The 20,612-nt window shown below is 37.4% G+C and overlaps 1 protein-coding gene across 1 annotated transcript; it reads left to right on the top strand.

Moving 5' to 3' along the window:
- The first annotated feature begins 322 nt into the window (after positions 1–322).
- RHPN2 (rhophilin, Rho GTPase binding protein 2) lies at positions 323–18,429 on the top strand. The gene is made up of 14 exons (XM_010017971.1): positions 323–434; positions 3,567–3,695; positions 6,627–6,702; positions 7,641–7,718; positions 8,360–8,484; positions 9,369–9,535; positions 11,838–12,025; positions 13,323–13,479; positions 13,945–14,064; positions 14,189–14,383; positions 14,693–14,769; positions 15,581–15,727; positions 16,587–16,742; positions 17,976–18,429. Exons 1-14 carry the CDS (start codon positions 406–408, stop codon positions 18,225–18,227), a joined length of 1,896 nt encoding a protein of 631 aa, XP_010016273.1. The 5' UTR covers positions 323–405; the 3' UTR covers positions 18,228–18,429.
- Positions 18,430–20,612: the final 2,183 nt, after the last annotated feature.

Consider the following 20,612-nt stretch of genomic DNA (forward strand, 5'->3'; position numbering starts at 1 on the left):
TTGGAAAACAGCTTCAAAAGATATTTAGGGGAGAACAGGCTGGCTTACATGTACATGAGCTTTAAAACAAATATTTTTCTACCTGGATTTTCATGTCAAATACTTTGGTCATGGTGTATCTTTTGCTTTTAATGACCAAGTTTGAGAAAAGAAACACTGTCAGTCATTCATCATTGATGTCAACCTTGTTAATTTGTGTCTAGTTAACATGTATCCATACAGAACCCATGCCACTTATGTGCCTTCAAATTTAGCCTTTCTCCCTTTTCAGTCTCTTCCATCAGCAACAACAACAAAAAAGTGTTTCCTTAATTCTAGGGATGTAACCCTCTTGCTGAGACTGGGCGAAGCAAACTGCAAAATCAAAGAGCTGTCCTAAACCAACAGATCTTAAGAGCAGTAAGAATGAGAGCTGGCGCTGAAAACCTTTTAAGGTATGTGTCATGACTTCCTAGTTCTCTTGCCTAAGCAACATTATTTAAGTCTCAGCTATTGTTTTTTCCAATCTGCCTAACTGCTGCATAAGTTACTACTGGATGCTTTGTGAATCTCCCCAAAGTTTTTCTAATGCTGTAGCTCTGCAGAGGCATTACCTGCTATGACGTGCACTTCCAAAGCTGCTGTGTTGTAGCAAGTGAGCTGAAGTTAGACTGTCTAGTGTTGCTCTATTTGATCTGCTTTATTGCTAGTGATAATGGCAAGTGAACCTTCCTGAGTATTGTAATGGCTCCCTTTTGCACTTTAAATCAATAAAAGTATTGCCACTAGCTGTTGCTTTTCCCAAGGTCCTTCAGATTTGTGCTCCATGGTGGAAGGATTATCTGTTTCCTTATTTATTCCATGTAGTAGTGATACAGGAGTAGCAGGGTAGCACACCTCTAATTTGAGCTGGGTTACAGTTGCAATCATATTTTCCTACAGTTTGAAGTAACTGGAAGAGGCTTTGTCCTTCACCTATTATTTCGTCCACTGATTTTGAAGGTCTAGTTTCTTACATGTCTGCCCCCACAGGAATTATCAGCCTTATGTTGATCCTGTTTTATATCCTGTGATTAACTGCTTAGCAAACAGACTTGTAGCTTTCCAACAATCCATCCCCCTGTTACTCAGAAAACCTGAAAATTTCCCCAATACTCACACGCAATAGTCTCCTGTGGAGTCTACTTCTCAGCAGCTGGAGCAACAATGAATCTCCAAAAACAAAATCCTTGTCAATATACTTCCCTTAGAGAAGTAAAGATACTTGCATAAATTCACTGTTCTTAAACTTGCCATTAATCGATAGCTTGCCCTTTGCCTCTCACCTGCCTTTGTCTCCACTCTCGGCAAGTGAAGCAATGGATCCGAAGCTTATGTAGTTTCAGCCTCTGTGACTGATTTAATTTTGCTCTGTTTTCTGGTAATTGACATAAGGAGTAAGACTTTGGGTCTTCTGCTACCCAGAAGAATTTTTTTATCTGCTTTTGAAACTGAACACCCTTCATTCAGTAATGTTTCTGTATGTCAGCTCAGGAGCATTTTGGAAGGGCTAAAGAGATAAGTAATATCTAATGTGAACACTGGTTACTCTAACGTTCAGCCTAAAGACGGCTTAAAATATGGCTGCTGAAATATTAAAGTTGCTATTGGCAAGAGTGGGAACTGAACCTGTTTGGAGGGTAGAGGATCAGACTTGTATATAAGCTATTAATTAATCTAAATTAACTTATGCTATTAAAACTCACTAGTTCTTTGAAAGAAGCAATTTTAAAAGTAACCTGACCACTAGATGGTTCACATGACTAGATGTATTTACAGGGTCTTAAGGAAAAACCTAAATAAACAAGCTTCATGTTTTCAGATTCTATTTGCATTTCAAGTTCTAAAAGAAGCAAACTAATTGCTGTCCACAAGGAGCCTCCTGCAATAGACTTGAGGAAAAACTGGAAATGCAGGTTTCTTTACTTTTGGCCGAAAGTAAACGCTAGGCTTGAAACAAATGATCCATCTAAGCACAAATACTTTTGTTGTTAGAACTTCTGAAAATCACCCTTTCCTTTTCATTGTCTTCTGTCTCAAATTTCTGAGTTAAAACTGAATTCAGAGTATACTTATGTGGATCTTCAGGATATCACATTGCCTTTGTTGCTGTCTTTTGCTGTTTGTCCTTACAAAGTGTATCTGCAGTGCAAATACATGGAAAAGTAATCAGATTAATTGTAAACTGGCATGGATGTTGAGAGCCATATAGCCATATTAGAGAAGTTCACCTGGATGGAACATAGGGATTTCTCAAAAAGATACTAGAATCCCTCCTGTGGAAGATGGTAAGCTAGACCAAACATAAAGCCTTAGCACCATAATAAAATTGCTAAGGTTGCCTAGCTACCTGTATGATGCTGTCTTTAGATTAACTCCATTGTGTATTTGTCTCCAGTTTGGCTTATGCAGGCAGCAGATGTTAACATTGCTCAATTAAAGCAATATCAGGTATTCAGTAAAGTAGAGCAGGGGAAACTGACATATTACATATGTTTATAATATGAAGTATGAGTTTACAGTTTTGGCCTTGGAATAATTAGATCTTCACCAAGGTGTTCCATAAAACCAGAGGATTGTTCCAGTGGAGACTGGATGTATGAGAGGGTTGTTCATAAATGTTTATGAATTTTATCTTAAACGTAAATGCAAAATGCTGCAAGCTTATTTTAAGTTTGTATTGTCTAATACTTTGTACTGCCTAATATAGGGGTACAGTATCTTAAGCTTGGGTATGGATCAAGAACTTTTGTCTTAAAATCATATAGATAACAGTTTAAGTCTCTTGAAAACTGTAACACTTTATGGAGAATCATGTTAGAAATAAAGAAATAACATCCTGAAATCCACAAGTAAGAAATCACACAGAAGTGCTCTGGGTGGCTAAATACCAATATCCAATGTGCTAGCAGTTCAAAATGCTGTCATGCAAATGTATAAATGGCAAAGGAAACAAACAAAAATCTTATTTGAATCTGACAAAGTAAAACTACAGAAAAAATTGTATTAAAAAGAAATATCTTTCTACCTGTATGTTTGATTGTAAAACATTCCATAGTAACAGTTTTGCGAGAAAGCTGTTTTCTTTTATTCGTAAGATCAGAAGTCTCAACAGATCATAATTCAATTTAAGAAGTGGGGAAGTCCCTTTTGGAAAAACATCTCCTGACTCCCCACTACCTCCACCCTCTTCTTCTATGAAAAGATCACATAATCTGAAAATAGGATAGTGAGTCTGTTTAAGATGCTTTAGTATTAATGTATCTGAAAGTAAGCCTGACTCCCTAATCACACAAAAAAAAAACCCCTTTGCACATGGCAAACCTTTTCTGTATCTGTGTGCTGTATCTGGAAAATATCCCAGGCTTTCTCTTGACAGAAAAACCTAGTATATTCTGAAATTCTTGGTCTTGTATCATCTCTTAAGGAGATAAAAAGAAATAATCTTAAAAATGCTGAGAATGCCAGGAAGGGGGTCAACTGAGCTTAGGTACAAAACCTTTTCCTCAGCAAAACCGAAAAAAAAAGATGTTTCTTTCTTTCTGCAGAGCAACCACCAACAACAAAGTACGAGAGCAGGTACTACTGGAACTGAGTTTTGTAAACTCAGACCTGCAGATCTTAAAGGAGGAATTGGAAGGACTTAATATCTCAGTAGAAGTTTATCAAAACTCAGAGTAAGTATACAGCTAAGTTACTCAATTATTAACAGATCTTCTGTTTACCCTTGGAAACAAAACTGTTTCTAGGTGAATGTGAATGCTGGACAATAATTACGTGAAAGACCAGAGGGCTTGATATGAAGAGAACATATTTGATGGTAGATTTGTTGACTAAGGGTTAGTCTGCGTATTTGTCTTTCACTTGGGAAAGGCATGTACCACTAATCCTTAGGTACAGAGTTCCTTTGTGAAGGAGAGAATTGCAAGAACTGAAAGCTCTTGGGGCTGTATGGGGAGACACGCGGTCCCTAGCAGAATTTCCAGTACTAGAATTGGTTCAGTACATTCTGTAGCGAACAAACCCAGTGATCTAACGTTTGTTCTCAAATGCAGTGGATGCAGGAGTCCTCTCTTTAGCTGGAGAACACTGATTTGGAGTTCAAAGCAGATGAGATAATCTTTAAGATGTGCCATTCAGTAATAGAAATCCATAAATTAGCTGACTAAACCAGAGAAATTTTCAGTAGGTGAAGTTGGACTTTTTCCAAGATCTTTTTCCAAGTTTAAAGAGCACACTGAACTTCAGTATTACAATAGATTCCTCAAAGACAAGACTTCAAAGGTAAAGATTATTTATTGCCTGGATAGTGCAGTGCTTTCTATACCTGCTAGATGACTTTTTGCTCCTAAAACTAAATGTTTACTATTTGATAAACACTGGCAGCTCAAAACACAAATTGAAGTGCTTTATATGATTGACATATACATATCTAGATATATCTAGATACATACATATATATGGTATAAGTGTGGGTCCCTCTTAGCACTATTCTCAGGTCTGACTTCCAGGTGGACTACAAGGAATTCTTAATGTAGAGTGACCAAGCACATTTCCAGTGGTGTGTCTTTCAACTGGATGCTGACCTGATGTAAAATATCGTTTAATTTTTCTCAAAATGTGCTGAAGTTCCTGCCCTCCCTCCCCCCCATGGCAAACTTTGAAAAATATTTGGTATGAAAATGGTTTTTCATTCAAGATTTTGCCAGGCTTCATAGACATATGTGAGCATAGACAGCAGGATGAAAGCTATGGCTGCGTGCGAGCAAGGCTCCAGAAAGTATATTCTTTCTTCTAGCTAAGGAATATTTGAAATACTTGGATTCTCAATGAAGGGTGAGCAGCAGGTCAGGCCCCAAGGCAGGTAGAAGCCTTGCAGCTAGACAGTTGTATGCTTTTTCTCTCCTGATCCTACTGCCCCCATCAGTTTTGAATGATGTGTTTTACCTTTCTGATGCTGTTCATTCCAAGCTCTAAATGCTTTTTATGTTCCATCAGCTAAAATAATTCACTCCCTTCATAACTGCTCTCCAGCCTTTAATAGAAAATAGTTATTAATAGTTGCTCTTTGAGTGTATTGTGCATATAGTCATGAACATTAGGTCACGCCTATGTTACTGGATTACGCTGTGTTGTGTTACACCAATCTGAAGGGTTGGCCTTCCCAGTACTTGCGCACATCTCAGCTGGATTGAGAAGTATGACGCTATTTCTACTCATTTCTGCAAACCCAGGATCACCTCCCTAACTGCAGTGGCCCCATTATGTTGACTTTAAGGGTGTGTCACATTAGAAACTTAAAAAATAGGAATTCAGTTCCTTTGAATGACAAATGCTGGTGTCCACAGGGACTGTGGGTGGTACTAGACGTCATTAAATCAGTAAGTTAGGATTTCTTTTGCATGTGTCTCACTTCCTTTCACGGGGGGAAAAGTCTTGATATAATCTGTTGTAAAAGTGGTGGTGTTTCTTCTAAAAGCCTTATCAGAAATCAGATCGTTTGTACTACCTGCAGTGGTATTTTGGCTCTGAATTCTGGAAATCCTTTACATGCTAGCAGAGCCACTTTCTGGATCATGCCAACCAGTTTAAGGACTCTTCCTCTGCTGAGGAAGCTACATTCCTATTCCCACCTTTCTGAGATGGAATTTTCACCAGTAAGAAAGTAGTTTTGCTGATAAGACCATAAATGAACCACACCCATAGGATTTTGTAGTTGGTAATGGAATGCTCTAAACAATAATGAGAGTCAATTATGTTTTCATGAAAAATGCTGAATAAACCTTGTAATCGCCTGGTACTGACTCATTAAACCTACTCAAACAACTATGTATCTGGAAGCAATTCTGATTTTTTTTATTTTTTTTTTTTTGAGATATAATTGGCTAATATGCTTGATGGAAGAGCAATATATGCAGCTTTTGAGCCTACTATGAATTAAAGAGCACTATTTATCCCTCATTAGCTAGTGTTGTTTACTAATATGATCTGGGTTTAAGTCCGTGATACAGATGTATGTTCTCTTGAGGATCCAGTTTTTTGAAGTCATAGTTCTCATCCTTTATTGCCTTTTGATATTTTAGAGGTTGACTTGTTTATAGGTTAACACCTGGCGTTGTCTAGAAACTAAGTAGTTCTCAGATTTCCTGCTCTTAAGACCTTTTACTGTTAAAGTTGGTACACTTTGGACCTGCTTTTCCCTGTGTTTGACACCCATCGCTTCTACATATGAAAGCATGGGTAGCATGTAAAATACTGATGATAACTAATGATAATTACCATAGCTCTTACCGTGGTAGATCTAGCATTCTAGCAGCTGCGGAGCTGTTTTCTGTCCATAGAACTTGCACAGGTTTATAAAGGTTGAATTGCAGTAAGCCAACCTTTGGGAGTCTCCTTTTCTTTCCTTGAAGGAAAAATAGGTTTAAATGGGCGGGGGAGGGAGGGAAGCTGTCTTCACCCTTTCCTTGAAGAAATTGTTATAAACTATATACCTTTTACCTGAACAACCATCAGCATAGAAATTTCCTGTCATCAAATAAAACAAAAGTAATTATCTTATCAGCAGATAAACAAAATATTTGTGAATCTTTTTATTTTTTTCGTAGAGAGACTTTCAGCATTCCCTTGGTACCTCTTGGCTTGAAGGAAACCAAAGAAGTAGACTTTACACTCCCCCTCAAGGTAAATTTCAGAGACACATTTCAGAATGAAGAATTAACAGAAATAACTTCCATTTCTGATTTGTTTAAAGAAGCAGAAGTAATTAATGTACAAATTAACCACCAATGACCAATTTGGGTTGTTGCTCATACCTAAGACAAGGAGTCAGAAGATATTATAAGAAATCCCACTCTGGAGACAGTAAAACCAAAGAGAATTAAAATTCCTTCTACAGTTTTTGGTTCCAATAAGATAATTAATTACTACTTTTGGTGTAAAAGGAAGTAGCAAGGAAGGTTTTACAGGAGCTAACCAACCAAGCTAGCTCATTTGGGAAGCAGTGTTGCAGCATTAACACTCCTTGTTTGTTCACTAATATACTTTGCTGACTAGTTAAGCCACCTTTGTATTTTTTGGACCACTGTGTATTGTGCAATGTAGATTTTTATCTCATGGTAAACTATCGTATCACTAGCATTTGTTTCTGCTTTCCCTTTTGTAGGTTAATCTCCATGGTCAGATTATGGTACCACTTCATGCCATTGCATCTTTTTTAATTTAAGTGGAATAGACCTAATATAGCTGACAAGAATTTGGCAGTCTCTTTCAGTTAACAAGTTTTTATGGTCACTTGATTCCCTTGTTATTTTAGCTAACAGGGCTCACTTCTCCCTTTCAAAACCACTAAGTGTTGTTGTTTTAAAACACAATGAAGTTGATGTAACAGGTGTTTGGTTCCTTTATTGAAATTTCTCATACTGGGTATCAAATCAAATTATTTGTACTATTGTCTTTTTGTAGTCTCACTGCTGTATGTTGTTGTACTCTTGACTGGAAGGGAGAAGATACCATGCAATTTACAACTGAATCAATTTTGTACTGTTTGCAACTGCAGAAAAAAGCCAGTTTAGGTTGATTTTTGGACATTCCCATTTTTTAATTTTTTTTTTTTTTTTAAGGACTTTATTCTGGAACATTATAGTGAAGACAGTTCTGAGTATGAAGATGAAATAGCAGATCTCATGGATCTGAGACAAGTAAGTTCAAGTGTGGCATATTATGAAGTCTTTTAATCTACAGTTGGAAATAATAGCCTTTATATGGAATCAGAATATGCCATTATTACTTTTAACTCACCGTATTCATATTGACTTAGTTTCTGAGATATGGAACATGAAACTGTGTTGTCCAAAAGCTTTACAATCTGAGTAGAGAACAAGTGAAGAAAAGAGTGAAGTTATGCAAAGTGATTGAGCTGTTGGCACAACTTTGTAAATCTAAGATTTCTTACCTACTTTTTTACTTTAAAGTACTTTAAATTTAGCAGGAAGAATGTTGATGGGAATTAATTCGGCAAAATACTGTAGTAGAATGAAGTTGTTTCCTGTATTATACTAGAAACTTAAACTTTTTTGTAGCTTTCGTAATGCCTATGATTTTCTTTAATTAACTCTGAGACTTGCCTAGCAGATCTTGGCTTCCTTAAAAGTTACGTACAACTTTTGTGCAGCTGAAAAACTCTCATTTGGAATGTATCCGTATGGCCTTAAGCATATTGTCCTCAGATTCCAAACATTTTTATGATATGCGGAAGTCCACAGAGTCTTATGCTTGGTGTTTCTGTATTCATCCTGTAACACAACAGAATACACTTCATTTTACTCTATTGCAATTCAAGGCCTGCCGCACTCCTAGCCGAGATGAAGCTGGCATTGAGATGCTGATAAGCTATTTCCTTCAACTTGGTTATGTAGAAAACAGATTTTTCCCACCCACCAGGCACATGGGAGTTTTATTTACATGGTAAGTGTAGCTCATGTTTGTCTTGTCTCTTCTTTTTCAAAACACAGTTAATCAGTACCTGTCTTCTGTTTAATTTGTATCAAGTCAATGTTTTTCTCCCACTACTCCCTGCAGTACGTGTTGTCAATTTTTTCTTTTAGTGTTAAGAGTAAACCTGAATACAGTACACCCTTATCACACTTAGAGTGAAGCCATTGGCTATGGCAAATGACTTGGGCTATAGGTTAGCACAAGGGAAAAAGAGAGAAAATAGTCTTCATTTTGATCAATGGCAGATGTTTCCTGAACTCTAAACCTTGGTGCACGATGCAGATGGGGAATGGGTCAGACTTTAATTCTCTTCGCAGAAATGAGGAGGAGTGGCTTATTTTGTTATAGCAGAGTGTTTGCTACATATGTGAGCAAAGTTTGACTCTGAATTCAGCATTTTTATGATGGAAAAGCATTTTTATGATGCAGCCAAGAGGAACCATTATATTTCTGGTCAGAACTGCAAACAAATTTTAAAACTATAGAGAATCTGCCCATGCCAATAGTTGATCTTTGTCAACACCTAAGTATGAGAACATAGCAGCACATATGGCTGCTTCCCCAGTATACTATCAGCCTCTGCGATGTCTTATAGGCACTTTTAAATTAGATATAATATGCTTATGGAGGCACTGCTGTAAAACCTGCTGAAAACTAAGCCTCCACTAAAGCTGGTCTCTGACTTGCAGCATCTAGATGGTCCTACACTACAGTATTTCTGTTCACCTTCATTTTCACTCTAGCTAAAAATAATTATTAAGAATTCCACTGCTCTTTTGGAAAAACTTCATGAAAATATCTTTTGTTTTGATGGACTCTGCTAATCTTAACACTTGTAATATTTGTTTCCCAAGGTACGATTCCTTCACAGGTGTCCCAGTATGTCAGCCAAATCTGTTACTTGAAAAAGCTAGTATTTTATTCAACATTGGAGCCCTCTACACCCAGATTGGAACAAGATGCAATCGTCAAACCCAGGCTGGACTTGAAAACGCTGTTGATGCTTTTCAGAGAGCTGCAGGTACAAATTTTAAAATATTGGGAAGGTCTTTACGCTAAAGTTCCTCATCTGATCCTGATACCCTGCAGATTTCTGCATTTCCCACTGACTTCAGTACACAAAAAAAGAACAGGGGAATTCAAGAAGCCCCATGAAGACCTGAGGAGATGAAGCATTAAATAAAAGCCTGGAACTGTAGTCTGAACATGTAGATAAAGAATACTGTGGTTAATGATTAATGAACTGCAGTTCAGAGGTCCAAGTTATAACCCCAACGTTAACTGCTTCATTGTTCATTTTTTGTTCCACCAACGTAGCTGCTTTTGCCTCAGTGATAATTACGTAGGTGTAAAATCTGTACAAGAAACAATGTAAAGGGCTGATAAAGGGTTTTAAACCTAGTTTTCCATATGGTCTCTTCAAAATTAATCTTACTGTGTTCTCTAGTGAAATTTGCAGTTCATTGGAAGCTGACTGTGCATTTTCCAAAGGTTCCAAAGGCAAACAGGTTCAAAATAATCCATCTGTCCCAAGCAAGGAAAAATACATATTCTAATAAAGGGAATCAGATCTCTTGAACTAACATACTATAGAAGCTTTTGTTTTGTTGTTTTTCCAAGTAGATTTTAACTTTTTTTTGTAAACATCATCTGTGCTACACATAATGCTTGAAGACATGACCTATGTAATTAACATGTACTGTAAGATTTACTTCTACACTAACAGTCTGTGGCTACTGGTTTGCACTGTATGGGTAGCTTTGTCAGCCATGAACTGTGGACCAGAGAGTTGGAGTCTCCAAAACCCCCTCTTATGAATACACAGCTGTCAGAAAAAATGATAGTACATCTTCATGCATTTATTAATCAGTTTTTCAACCTTTGTATTTCATCTAAAAGAAATTTCAATACTTCAGAAATGTCTCCATTTTGCTGCTGCTCCTTCCATTTTGCAAATAATTAAAAAAAAAAAATCGCAGCTTTTCACTTGAACATATTTGCAGAACAGAATTAATTCACCAACTGAAACGCATTGTTTGCTGCCACAGTACCTTTGCAGGGCCCCAAAGCTATGTGCTCAGAAGGCATTTCATTGTACCTGTGCATGGCTCTGTAACACTCTTCATTATGTTGGTAGAGACATCATACAGAGCATGTATTAACTGTTTCTCTGTGGTGAATGGAAAATGTTGCACAGTTAATCCTCAGCAAAGCTCTTGGTGTTTATATGTTTATTGCATGAGCAGAAATATGCTAACAACAACAAAAAATATTTCCCCCTTTGTGTTTTCAGCCCCTCAGCAGGGCTCTCCTTCAGTATGTGGGATGTGCTTGGCAAGTCTGTAGTTGGGGATTTTGGTGCAAAAAGGTGGACATTGCTGTAATGTAAATTTGTATAAGGGCATATTCGTAAGGTAAAAGACACAAGTGTAACAGAAAACGAAAATTCTCAGAAAGTGGCAGTAGGAAAATAAAGCACAACGTGACCAGAACTGAATGTAGTGGCAAGAAGTCCCAGCTTCTGTAGTCTTGCACTTGAAAAGCAGAGCTCTTATTGTTACACTTTTGTAGTATTATCAGCAATTAGCAGACTAGTAGAACTCCCTAAACCAGTTGGATGACATGCATACTGAAGGTCACACTTCCATCCATGAAACTGCTACTTAATATTTGCACTACAGTTAGTGTTTGCTTTTAATCTGAGAAATTCTAGAAATTATTCATATGTTGGTGGAGCCAAATGTCTAGAGCAGAATCTAATTTCACCCTATTAAGTATACTGTTCTAGTTTACTTACAGGGATGGAACTGAGCTTTCACCAGGAGACAAAATGCAATTAGCAGCATCTGAAAAAGATATTCATAATTAATGAAGTTTATATGTTTGTGTGTTTTCCTTCCATCCAAAGGTTCTCCTGTCACCTCCTTGTAACCGTGTTAGATTTCGTTTTTGCTCTAGTCCTATAGGACAAGATATAAGCTCTAGCCTACCAGTCACACATACAAGTCCTATTCAGTTCAGCCCAGCTTTTGTTTCAGTTCAGAAGAACTGATAGAAGCAAATCTGAAGATATTGCCTTTAAAACTTGCAGCTTCTGTTGCTCCTCTGAATTGTAGTTTTGAGAACTGTGCCTGGAGAGGTTTGGGAATGTAAAGCAAAATCTGTAGGTCACTCTAATTTCATGTGTACCAAGAATCCCTTCAGATTGCTGTAGCGCAATACTAGAAAGTATGCTTTCAATCTTAATTATTACAGAACATGCTAGAATCAAGTTCATTTGTTTCTCTCTTTGTAGTGCTGACAAACCAATTTTGTAATTTCAGGAGTCCTAAGCTACTTGAAGGAGACCTTTACTCACACCCCAAGTTATGATATGAGCCCAGCTATGCTGAATGTACTAGTAAAAATGATGCTTGCACAAGCTCAAGAGTGTGTGTTTGAGCAGATTGGTCTTCCTGGAATACGCAACGAGTTTTTCACCCTGGTGAAAATGACACAGGAAGTTGCCAAGGTAAAGACTAAAACTTGAGTCTCATGTTTTAAAATAAGCCTTTACAGTGCTTTGTTAATAGCTACAGCCTCTGGTAATATTAACAGAATTTATTAAATCTAAAGGTTAACAACCATTACCAAAACCCAAATGTAACAATAGACAAGCTACAATAAAAATCACAACCTTTCAGAAGATTAAAAAGCAGATAGCTTCAATTTGAATATAATTAATTTAGAACTGGTAGGATTTTTAAAATCTGTAATTCACGAAGTTTAACAGAAACATGCTGAAATACTTGGGCAGTGAACTTGCTGAAGGTTTTTTACAAGCTATTTATCATATTGCTCTTTCAAACAGTACAGATCTTGTCCACAGAACAACATACAAAGGGACAGCGTTGTTTGTGTAGTTTTCTGTTAAGTATTGAACACAAACTGTTGTCTTTCCCAGCAGCTGGAGGTTACGCAAACCTAAAAAGCCCAAGTCCAAAAGAGTAATGAATTTGTAACTGGGGGAAAGACCCTGATGAGCTGAGTCAGGTTGCTAGCTGCAGGACTTCTCTGAAAAGTGGGGAGGCAGGCTGTACACAGTATGTGTTGACATCAGGTTGTTGACATCAGAAATTGGGTATGCCAACAAGATATGAATATGCTTTCTGAGCCACTTCAGGGAAGGAGATGTATAATTGGTTCCATACTAGATAAATGGACAAAGCCTTCCCTATCAGCCCTGTAAAGCCACCCTCACTTATCTGTAGGGCTGATTAGCCGCAGGGGAAAGATTTCTTGATTCTGTCAGTTGGAATTGTTTAATCCATTAAAGCAGCATTCACTGCTTGAAAAGCTGTTTTCTTTCCTCTGCATAAAGGACAACAGCTCAGTTTTAACTAAACCACACAAACTTAAGGCTAGATAGGACTCCACAGTTTCAGAAGTGAAGTACAAACCTACTGTGTAAGTAACATGCTTCACCCTTTTTCTCAGCTGAATTAAGCCAGTGAGATAAATTTGTAAATTAAACCCCATTTATTTTACCATGTTTTCACTGAACTCTGAAGTTATATAGATTGACTGACTTAGTCCATCTGTTCTTGTACAAAATTGATTTACTTTTCTTGTAAGGGAAAAATGAGAATGGAATTTCAAATTTTCTTGACTTATTTCTGATACTTTCTAACAATCTTCTTTTTGTTTGTTTTCCATATCTTTGGTGTGATGCATATGAAATTATCATGAGCTTGCAGATAATATCCATTACTTGAGCTTCTAATAACTACTGTTAAATTCTCATACTTCAATGCTGTGCTTTATTTTAGGTGGGAGAGGTTTACATGCTGGTTAACACTGCAATGAATCAGGAACCAGTGAAAGAGAATATCCCCTATTCCTGGTCTAAACTGGCACAAATAAAGTCGGACCATTACAAAGCTCTGGCGCATTACTTCATTGCCACCATTCTGTGTGACCATGAATGTAAGAATCATACATTTTCTACATATTAATATAAATAACAGTAATAAACACATAAACAGTTATAATCTGGTCTACGAGTAAGACTAGGAGCCAGGAACTTTTGGGTTTCAATATATGTTAATTTGTAGCCATTTTCCCATTCAGATACGAGGCCTTGCTTTTTTTGTCCTGTACGAAAGAATGTGAAAGTTACATAAATTAACTTTTCAAAATAAATTATATGCATTATATGCTACCAAATTATTCAAATTTTATCAATGTACTCTGCATATCAGGACTATCTGCATATTGCAGATGATAAAAATGATAAAAGTCCTAAAACTTGGAAATTCCTATCAATAGATATGTATAACAATATCTGACTGTATTTGGAGAGAAGGTAGTAGTAACTACAAGACAATACACCTAAAGGAACAGAGCACCAAGTGATATGTAACAGTTGATGTTCTGTATCAATTGTTATAGTGCAGCCTGGTGATGACGAAGATCAGCAGGAGAAAGCCTTGTCCCAGATGTATGACTATGTGCCTGAAGGACTGATGGTTCTCACCGTTTTAAAGGACAAAGTTCAGAGAAAACAACTGGGTAACTGCCAGTTTCACAGAGCTACTGGATACAGTTTGAAAATTACCTTTTACTTATTGTCTATGGATGGCAAACAACAGTTTCTGATGGGTTTTTTTTGTTGTTTTGTTTTTTTTTTCTTCAGGGAAAGCACACTTGCGTAAAGCCATCATCTACCACGAAGAAGCTCTGAGAGTCTGTGGTCTGTGCAAAAAGCTTCGGAACATTGATGTTCTTCAGGAGGTTCTGACAGCTGCACACAAGCGCTCACTTCTCAAATATGCTCAGCAAGAGACAGAAGATGACTTTCTCAGTCTAATCCAGGCTCCAGATATCCTCCGTAAGTGTACACAGCTAGAACTAAACATTATCTAACCATACATATATATGTTTTCATGGGGACATACCTTTATTTTATATGTATGTATATGCATATTGTGAACTAGAAAAAAATGGGGAAACTACAATCTAAAATCATACCAGGGGAAAACTGCTGTTTCTTGTAGCACAACTCTTATATTGGCCTAAGTTGTTAACTCATTCTACTACTATTGCTAATTTTTATCTAGCTTGGAATGAAAGAAAAATAAATGCATATCTTTTAACTAATAATTTAGAGAAAATTAATTTGGTTTTCTTTTTGTTTTAGCTAAAACAGAGCATAAAATAGAAACAATCGCTCCTCAGTTATCAAAGGTCAAAGTTAAAGACTTCTTTCACAAGCTGGTACGTAACATGTTAATGCTGACCGACCTCTGTCATTTTGTTAGCAAGTACAAATTCACCCCAACATGAGGGGAGGGACACAAGTATTTCAGCCTGAAAAAATGATCCTGTAGTAAGTGTTTTTCTTCAGAAATTACTGGAGGTCACACCTAGCTCCAGAGGTATAAGTCAGCTCAAGACTAGCAAAGTGCTGTTTGTATGTTTGGTTTTTTGTATGTATGTTTTGTTATGTTTGTATGTTTGAACAGTATGCATTCTTGATAACTTTCATAAAGGTCTCATGAAATTTCAGTGGGTAACTGCATACAACTTAAAGGCAGGGAGAAACATATAGTACTTGGAGATGGGCATGCTGAGCATGTAATGTTGCATGCTATGAAGCCAGTCTTCCAGGTGGCTCTGTGTGTATCAGTGGGCACAGGAAATATGGAGTTGTAGTTAGGATCAGAATATGCAATGTTTCATCAATCGGTTATCTCCTCCAAAATGGAGTAATATAGGCCCTTAAAGGCTACTGCAGCAAAAGATTCTGCACAGCTTATCAGCCATCTCATAACAACCTGGCAATTGCTTTCATCCAACTCTGAATTATCACCTAAATTGTTATGAAGTAGGGCTGAGCACTTCAGGGACTTCTTAAACTTCGGGGATAAATCCCGCTGTTCCATTTCAACTAAAGTGCTTGAAAGTTAACCTGAGTAAAATCTACAGAAGATGAGTTTAAAGCATTATAATTTAAAAAAATAAAACAGAAACACTTACTTATGAATGACAGTAAACTATAACATGCCTGCTGCTATGTTACCTCCAGGGCCCACTGACAGTGTTCTCAGCCAAGCAGAGATGGACAGCTCCACGTACTATTCGCATCCACCATGAAGCAGGAGAGCTAGGATTCAGTCTTAAAGGAGGGTCACCAGTACAGATTTATTGTCTTGATCCAGTTTGTTCTGCAGCGGTAAGTGCATCGGTGAAATATTAACGGTGTCTCCAGGCTCTAGCATCATGATCTTTTAAATGTAACTATAGCTTGTTCATATTGGTGTATGGAGTATTTATTGAGTTCTACTGTACATCAGTACAGTCATTTTATATAATCTGAGCAGATTTTCAGTGCTATGTACACCTCAGGGTATCTGTATCACTGGCATCACCTTAAACTAGAGTCAATTAATTCCTCTGTTCACACCTAATAGATAAAAAGTTACAAATAATAAAGGCAAATGTTATTCCTCATCTAATTCAGGAAGTTAAAAGGGCTTTAGAAAGTAGCAACAACAATAAGGATGAGAATCAGGAAGGGAAGGTAAGGTAGCATGTGCCCAAGGAAAAAGAGAGGAAAGAACATATTACTGGATTCTAGTATGTCGCTCTCTGGGGGAGAAACAAAGGGCTAATGAGCAGAGTTCAGCTATAGGAAAGGCAGCAGCAACCACAGAAGTACAAACAAAAGTACTGAAGAAAGAGAAGTAAAAACTGGAGAAAGTGTCTCATGGGGGATGATAGGGTAGCTAAAAACACGTTTCCTTTATTTAAGGAGATAAGTGAAAAGGATATAAAAAGAGCCAACATTTGAGTATGCCAGAATCACATTTATCAATGGTAACTCAAATAGATTATCTGTGTACTTGAAAAAGTTCTGTGTTTTTATGTTATATATATATACACTTCTTGTCCATCCCACATACCTGGCTAGACAATGGTTTTATAACATCTAAGAGGAAAACGCCTTTAGGGCATATACTGTTTGATGACAAAAATATTGTACCCATCTTTGTAATTCCAGATAATAACTTGTGCAAAAAATTTTTTGACAGTCAATGGGCCTAAAAGAAGGTGACTACATTGTTTCAGTTGGTGGCGTGGATTGCAAGTGGCTTGGAGTGAATGAGGTGCTGGAAAAATTCACAAGTGTGGGAGAGCAGCCCATTGAGATTGAGGTTATCAGTTGCCAGGATACAACGGCATCTATGGTATGTAACGAGGCAAATGTGTTTTGCAGATTGGATGTGTGAGAGTGTTTTTCACTTTCCTGGCTTCAGTCCCTGTTTAATGTTTACTTTCATGTAGTCAGATATCCCACTCCATCAGTGAACGTATAAAGTATTCAGGCATGTGTTAAGTTTTAAAGTGTGTTTAAATCATCCTGACTTTGCAACCTAAAGGAGAGATGTGTGCACAAGAATGGTTGGGTGGTGGGTTTTTATGCAGTGGAGCTACTTAGATTAATTGCATTATAAATTCCAGGGCATAGTTTATTTTCCTCTAACTTGATGTAGAGGTTGAAAATATTACCATGTTCAGCACTGGAAAAGCCACAATGGAAGAATAATGGAATGAAATAGAATGTTCAAGACTACATGCTTATCTTCTATGCGCTCTTAACAAAAATGATCATGACTTCTGTGTTACATCATGGATTAGTATATGTATCTTTTATTTTGGTGGGCTTTAACTGTCTAGTCATTTACTAAGCTGCTGTATGACCACAAGATTAAAAAATGTTAAGCTGTAAGTAACTTACAGTGTGAGAGAACCCATAGTTCAGCTAAATCCACTGCTTCTAACATTCCTTGGCAAGGTTAGGCACTGAAGTAGCATTGCCTTAGAAGCGATCCCTGTGCTCTTACTGCTGTTAGATTTCCTTGGTTTGAGAAGTTGATTTTTCTTACTGAAAATAAGTAACTGCACCCCTGCACTTCTAAGTTGCTGCTGGAAACAAAAGGCTACAATATAATCAACTTGCTTCAGGGCAAAGCTCAGGTAAGACAGGATGCTGTGCCTTTCAGGTATCCCAAAAGGATGTCCTACATGCTCCTGTTGTTATAGTTGCAACCAACATGGAACCTCTCCAAAAGCAGCAAGAAAGATCCCCCTTCAGATATTTGTACAAGAACTACATACCTAAGAGAGGTTTTATATTATACAGTTATACAAGAAGCCAGCAAATTTTAACTGTAACTCAACCCATGGAAAAAATTTACAAGTCCTTTACACTGTGTTTAGTATACCCTTCAGTCTATATGGGCAAAGTACCAGAATTGCAGCACTCTGAAGGGCCTTGTGTTCCCTTAGTACGTCATTAGCACAGAAAGCTTACTGTGCTCTGCCTTGGAAAACTATTTGCACAGTAAGCTTTTGTTATCTTCAAAGTTTTGACCCGTTTTGGGTGACTGATTCTTATAATGCATCTCTCTTTCCTACAGCATAGTAAGAGTGCAACTTACTCTGTGGGAATGCAGAAGACATACTCCTTAATCTGTTTAGCCATGGAAGAGGATAAGATTGATCAGACGAAGAAAGCCCCACTGAAACTGCCTTTTCTAAGTTGGGGAACTAAAAATAGACAGAAAGCTGCAAGCACCCTCTGCCTGCCTTCAGCTGTGGCTGGAAGCTCTCAGGTTAAGAAGAAGCTTTCTCCCTTCACACTTCTGAATACAGAAAGTTCATTGTACTGAATATTTCAGAAGGATTTGAAACATGATGTGTTAACATGATGTGTTTCTTTTGAATGTATATAAAAAATATTGATCATTTTTATCTCTATATATACATGTGTATGAAGTCAGACAAATGCCACTGACTCTATTTACTGTGCATTGAGCCACTATGAAGGTCAGGGACTGGCAAAAACTGTAAAACTTACATATTGAAGGCTAGCATGAAGTGAAACTCGGCATGAGCAGGCAGTGTGCGCTTGCAGCCCAGAAAGCCAACCGTATCCTGGGCTGTATCAAAAGAAGCGTGACCAGCAGGTCAAAGGAGGTGATCCTGCCCCTCTGCTCTGCTCTCGTGAGGCCTCACTTGGAGTATTGTGTCCAGTTCTGGTGTCCTCAACATAAAAAGGACATGGAGCTGTTGGAGCAAGTCCAGAGGAGGCCACGAGGATGATAAGAGGACTGGAGCACCTCCCATATGAAGACAGGCTGAGAAAGTTGGGACTGTTCAGCCTGGAAAAGAGAAGGCTGCGTGGAGACCTCATAGCAGCCTTCCAGTATCTGAAGGGGGCCTACAAGGATGCTGGGGAGGGACTCTTTGTTAGGGAGTGTAGTGGTAGGACAAGGGGTAATGGCTTTAAACTTAAACAGGGGAACTTTAGGTTAGGTCTAAGGAAGAAGTTCTTCACAGTGAGGGTGGTGAGGCACTGGAATGGGTTGCCCAAGGAAGTTGTGAATGCTCCATCCCTGGAGGAGTTTAAGGCCAGGCTGGACAGAGCCTTGGGCGACATAGTTTAGTGTGAGGTGTCGCTGCTCATGGCAGGGGGGTTGGAACTAGATGATCTTAAGGTCCTTTCCAACCCTAACTATTCTATGATTCTATGATTCAGGAGGAATGCAGTAACAAGATGTAGATGATGAAATTGCTTACGTGAGGACTGGATTCCTTTGGAATTTCAAAATACAGTATCATGACTGATTTTTATTTTTTTAAATTTTATAACTGATATTTATTACAAACTGATGCTGCATGCAAAACAAACATTAAAGGATGATTTTTCTGTTAAAGTTTAGAGTTAATAATAAATCACTTAACACTACTTTTAAGAATTATCTTAACAAACCACAGGCAAGAGACAGTAATGTTGTTCAGAGAAACTAGCCTTGTGCCAAGAGGCAGTGTCATGTAGTTGTGGGTTTTACAGAGACATTTGCTTTCTGAGAGTACTAGGTGTATTCTATTGAATAGTTAATTAAATTCTGGAAGAGAATTAGAAGGCGTAGAAGTCAAAAGATCTTCTGAACTACAAAAGACTTCTACTGTGCTCTTCTTCTGATCCAGGTTACATTTTAAATGCCTGATGATTCAATTGTCAAAACCAGATTTTATTCCAAACTTGAAATTATTTAACTAACTTACCATAAGGGTTGGATCTCATGAGTCTTGATAAAATTGATAGCTGTGGAACAAATCTTAAAGCTGACATATTCCAGTATGTTGATCAAGAGTACATAAACTGTGGAGATAAAAAAAGTGCTTGAGTCTGAGTGGCAGAATATTTATTTACTATCGCACCAAGTTTAAAAAACTAAACAGATATGAGCAAGTATGGGCTATATATATCGAGGGAGACAAAAAATAACTGTGTGAGCATTTCTTTGAGATTCTTCTATTTTCTGAAATTGATAATAATTGAAGATTGCTAACACTGTAGTGTTAGTTAACATTGCCATCTACAGAGTAGATATATGCTGTTTGATACTCAAAACTTAAAATAAGGGTCAAGTTTGTATCTGAGTGTAAACATGAAAGCTGTCATTTATTTTTAGTTTCTTATGTAATAGGTGTAAATATGTTGATGAGACTTATTTAAGAATAATAAAGATCAGATTATGCTATTTCATAGTAGCTCTTTGATTCTGCTACAGCTTCCGTAATACCACATAATTTGTAGGTTTTCACTCTTTACTGCTGGTGTACCTCTTGCATGATTCTATAATCTTGCTTAGAAAGACGTAAGAAACTGTCTGTCTGAAGTTCGTATTTTATAATACAGGAACTTAATTAGCCTGAAATTTGCTTCCTTAGGGAGTGTTAACATATTTCTAGAGTTTCCCTATAAAATGTAAATAAAAAATGTTGTAAATTACTTGACTCACCTGTCCTTAGCAGTTAATTCTTCATGTGTACTTGTAGTAGCACTTCTACACACACAAGCAGCAGCAATCATATACTGATATGCAAGACCCTGCCATACAATATTGCATACAAAAGAGATTTACTTTGTTATGTATGGCTAAAATTACTATCAAGCTAACAAAATCTCTTGCAAAGTCACATGACTTCCAGCTCTTCATTTTTCTTAGGCCACTGTGATAGTCTTGCTGCTGCTGTCTTCCCGACTA

The sequence above is a fragment of the Nestor notabilis genome, unplaced genomic scaffold, assembly GCF_000696875.1.
Source record: "Nestor notabilis isolate BGI_N333 unplaced genomic scaffold, ASM69687v1 scaffold31847, whole genome shotgun sequence".
Classification (NCBI taxonomy): Eukaryota; Metazoa; Chordata; class Aves; order Psittaciformes; family Psittacidae; genus Nestor; species Nestor notabilis.

Coding starts and splice junctions, on each gene's coding strand:
- RHPN2 (XM_010017971.1), top strand. CDS start 406: ATGAGAGCTGGCGCTGAAAACCTTTTAAG. Junction 3,696..6,626: donor GAAGTTTATCAAAACTCAGA/GTAAGTATACAG, acceptor TTTTTTTCGTAG/AGAGACTTTCAGCATTCCCT. Junction 14,384..14,692: donor CCAGGCTCCAGATATCCTCC/GTAAGTGTACAC, acceptor TTTTTGTTTTAG/CTAAAACAGAGCATAAAATA.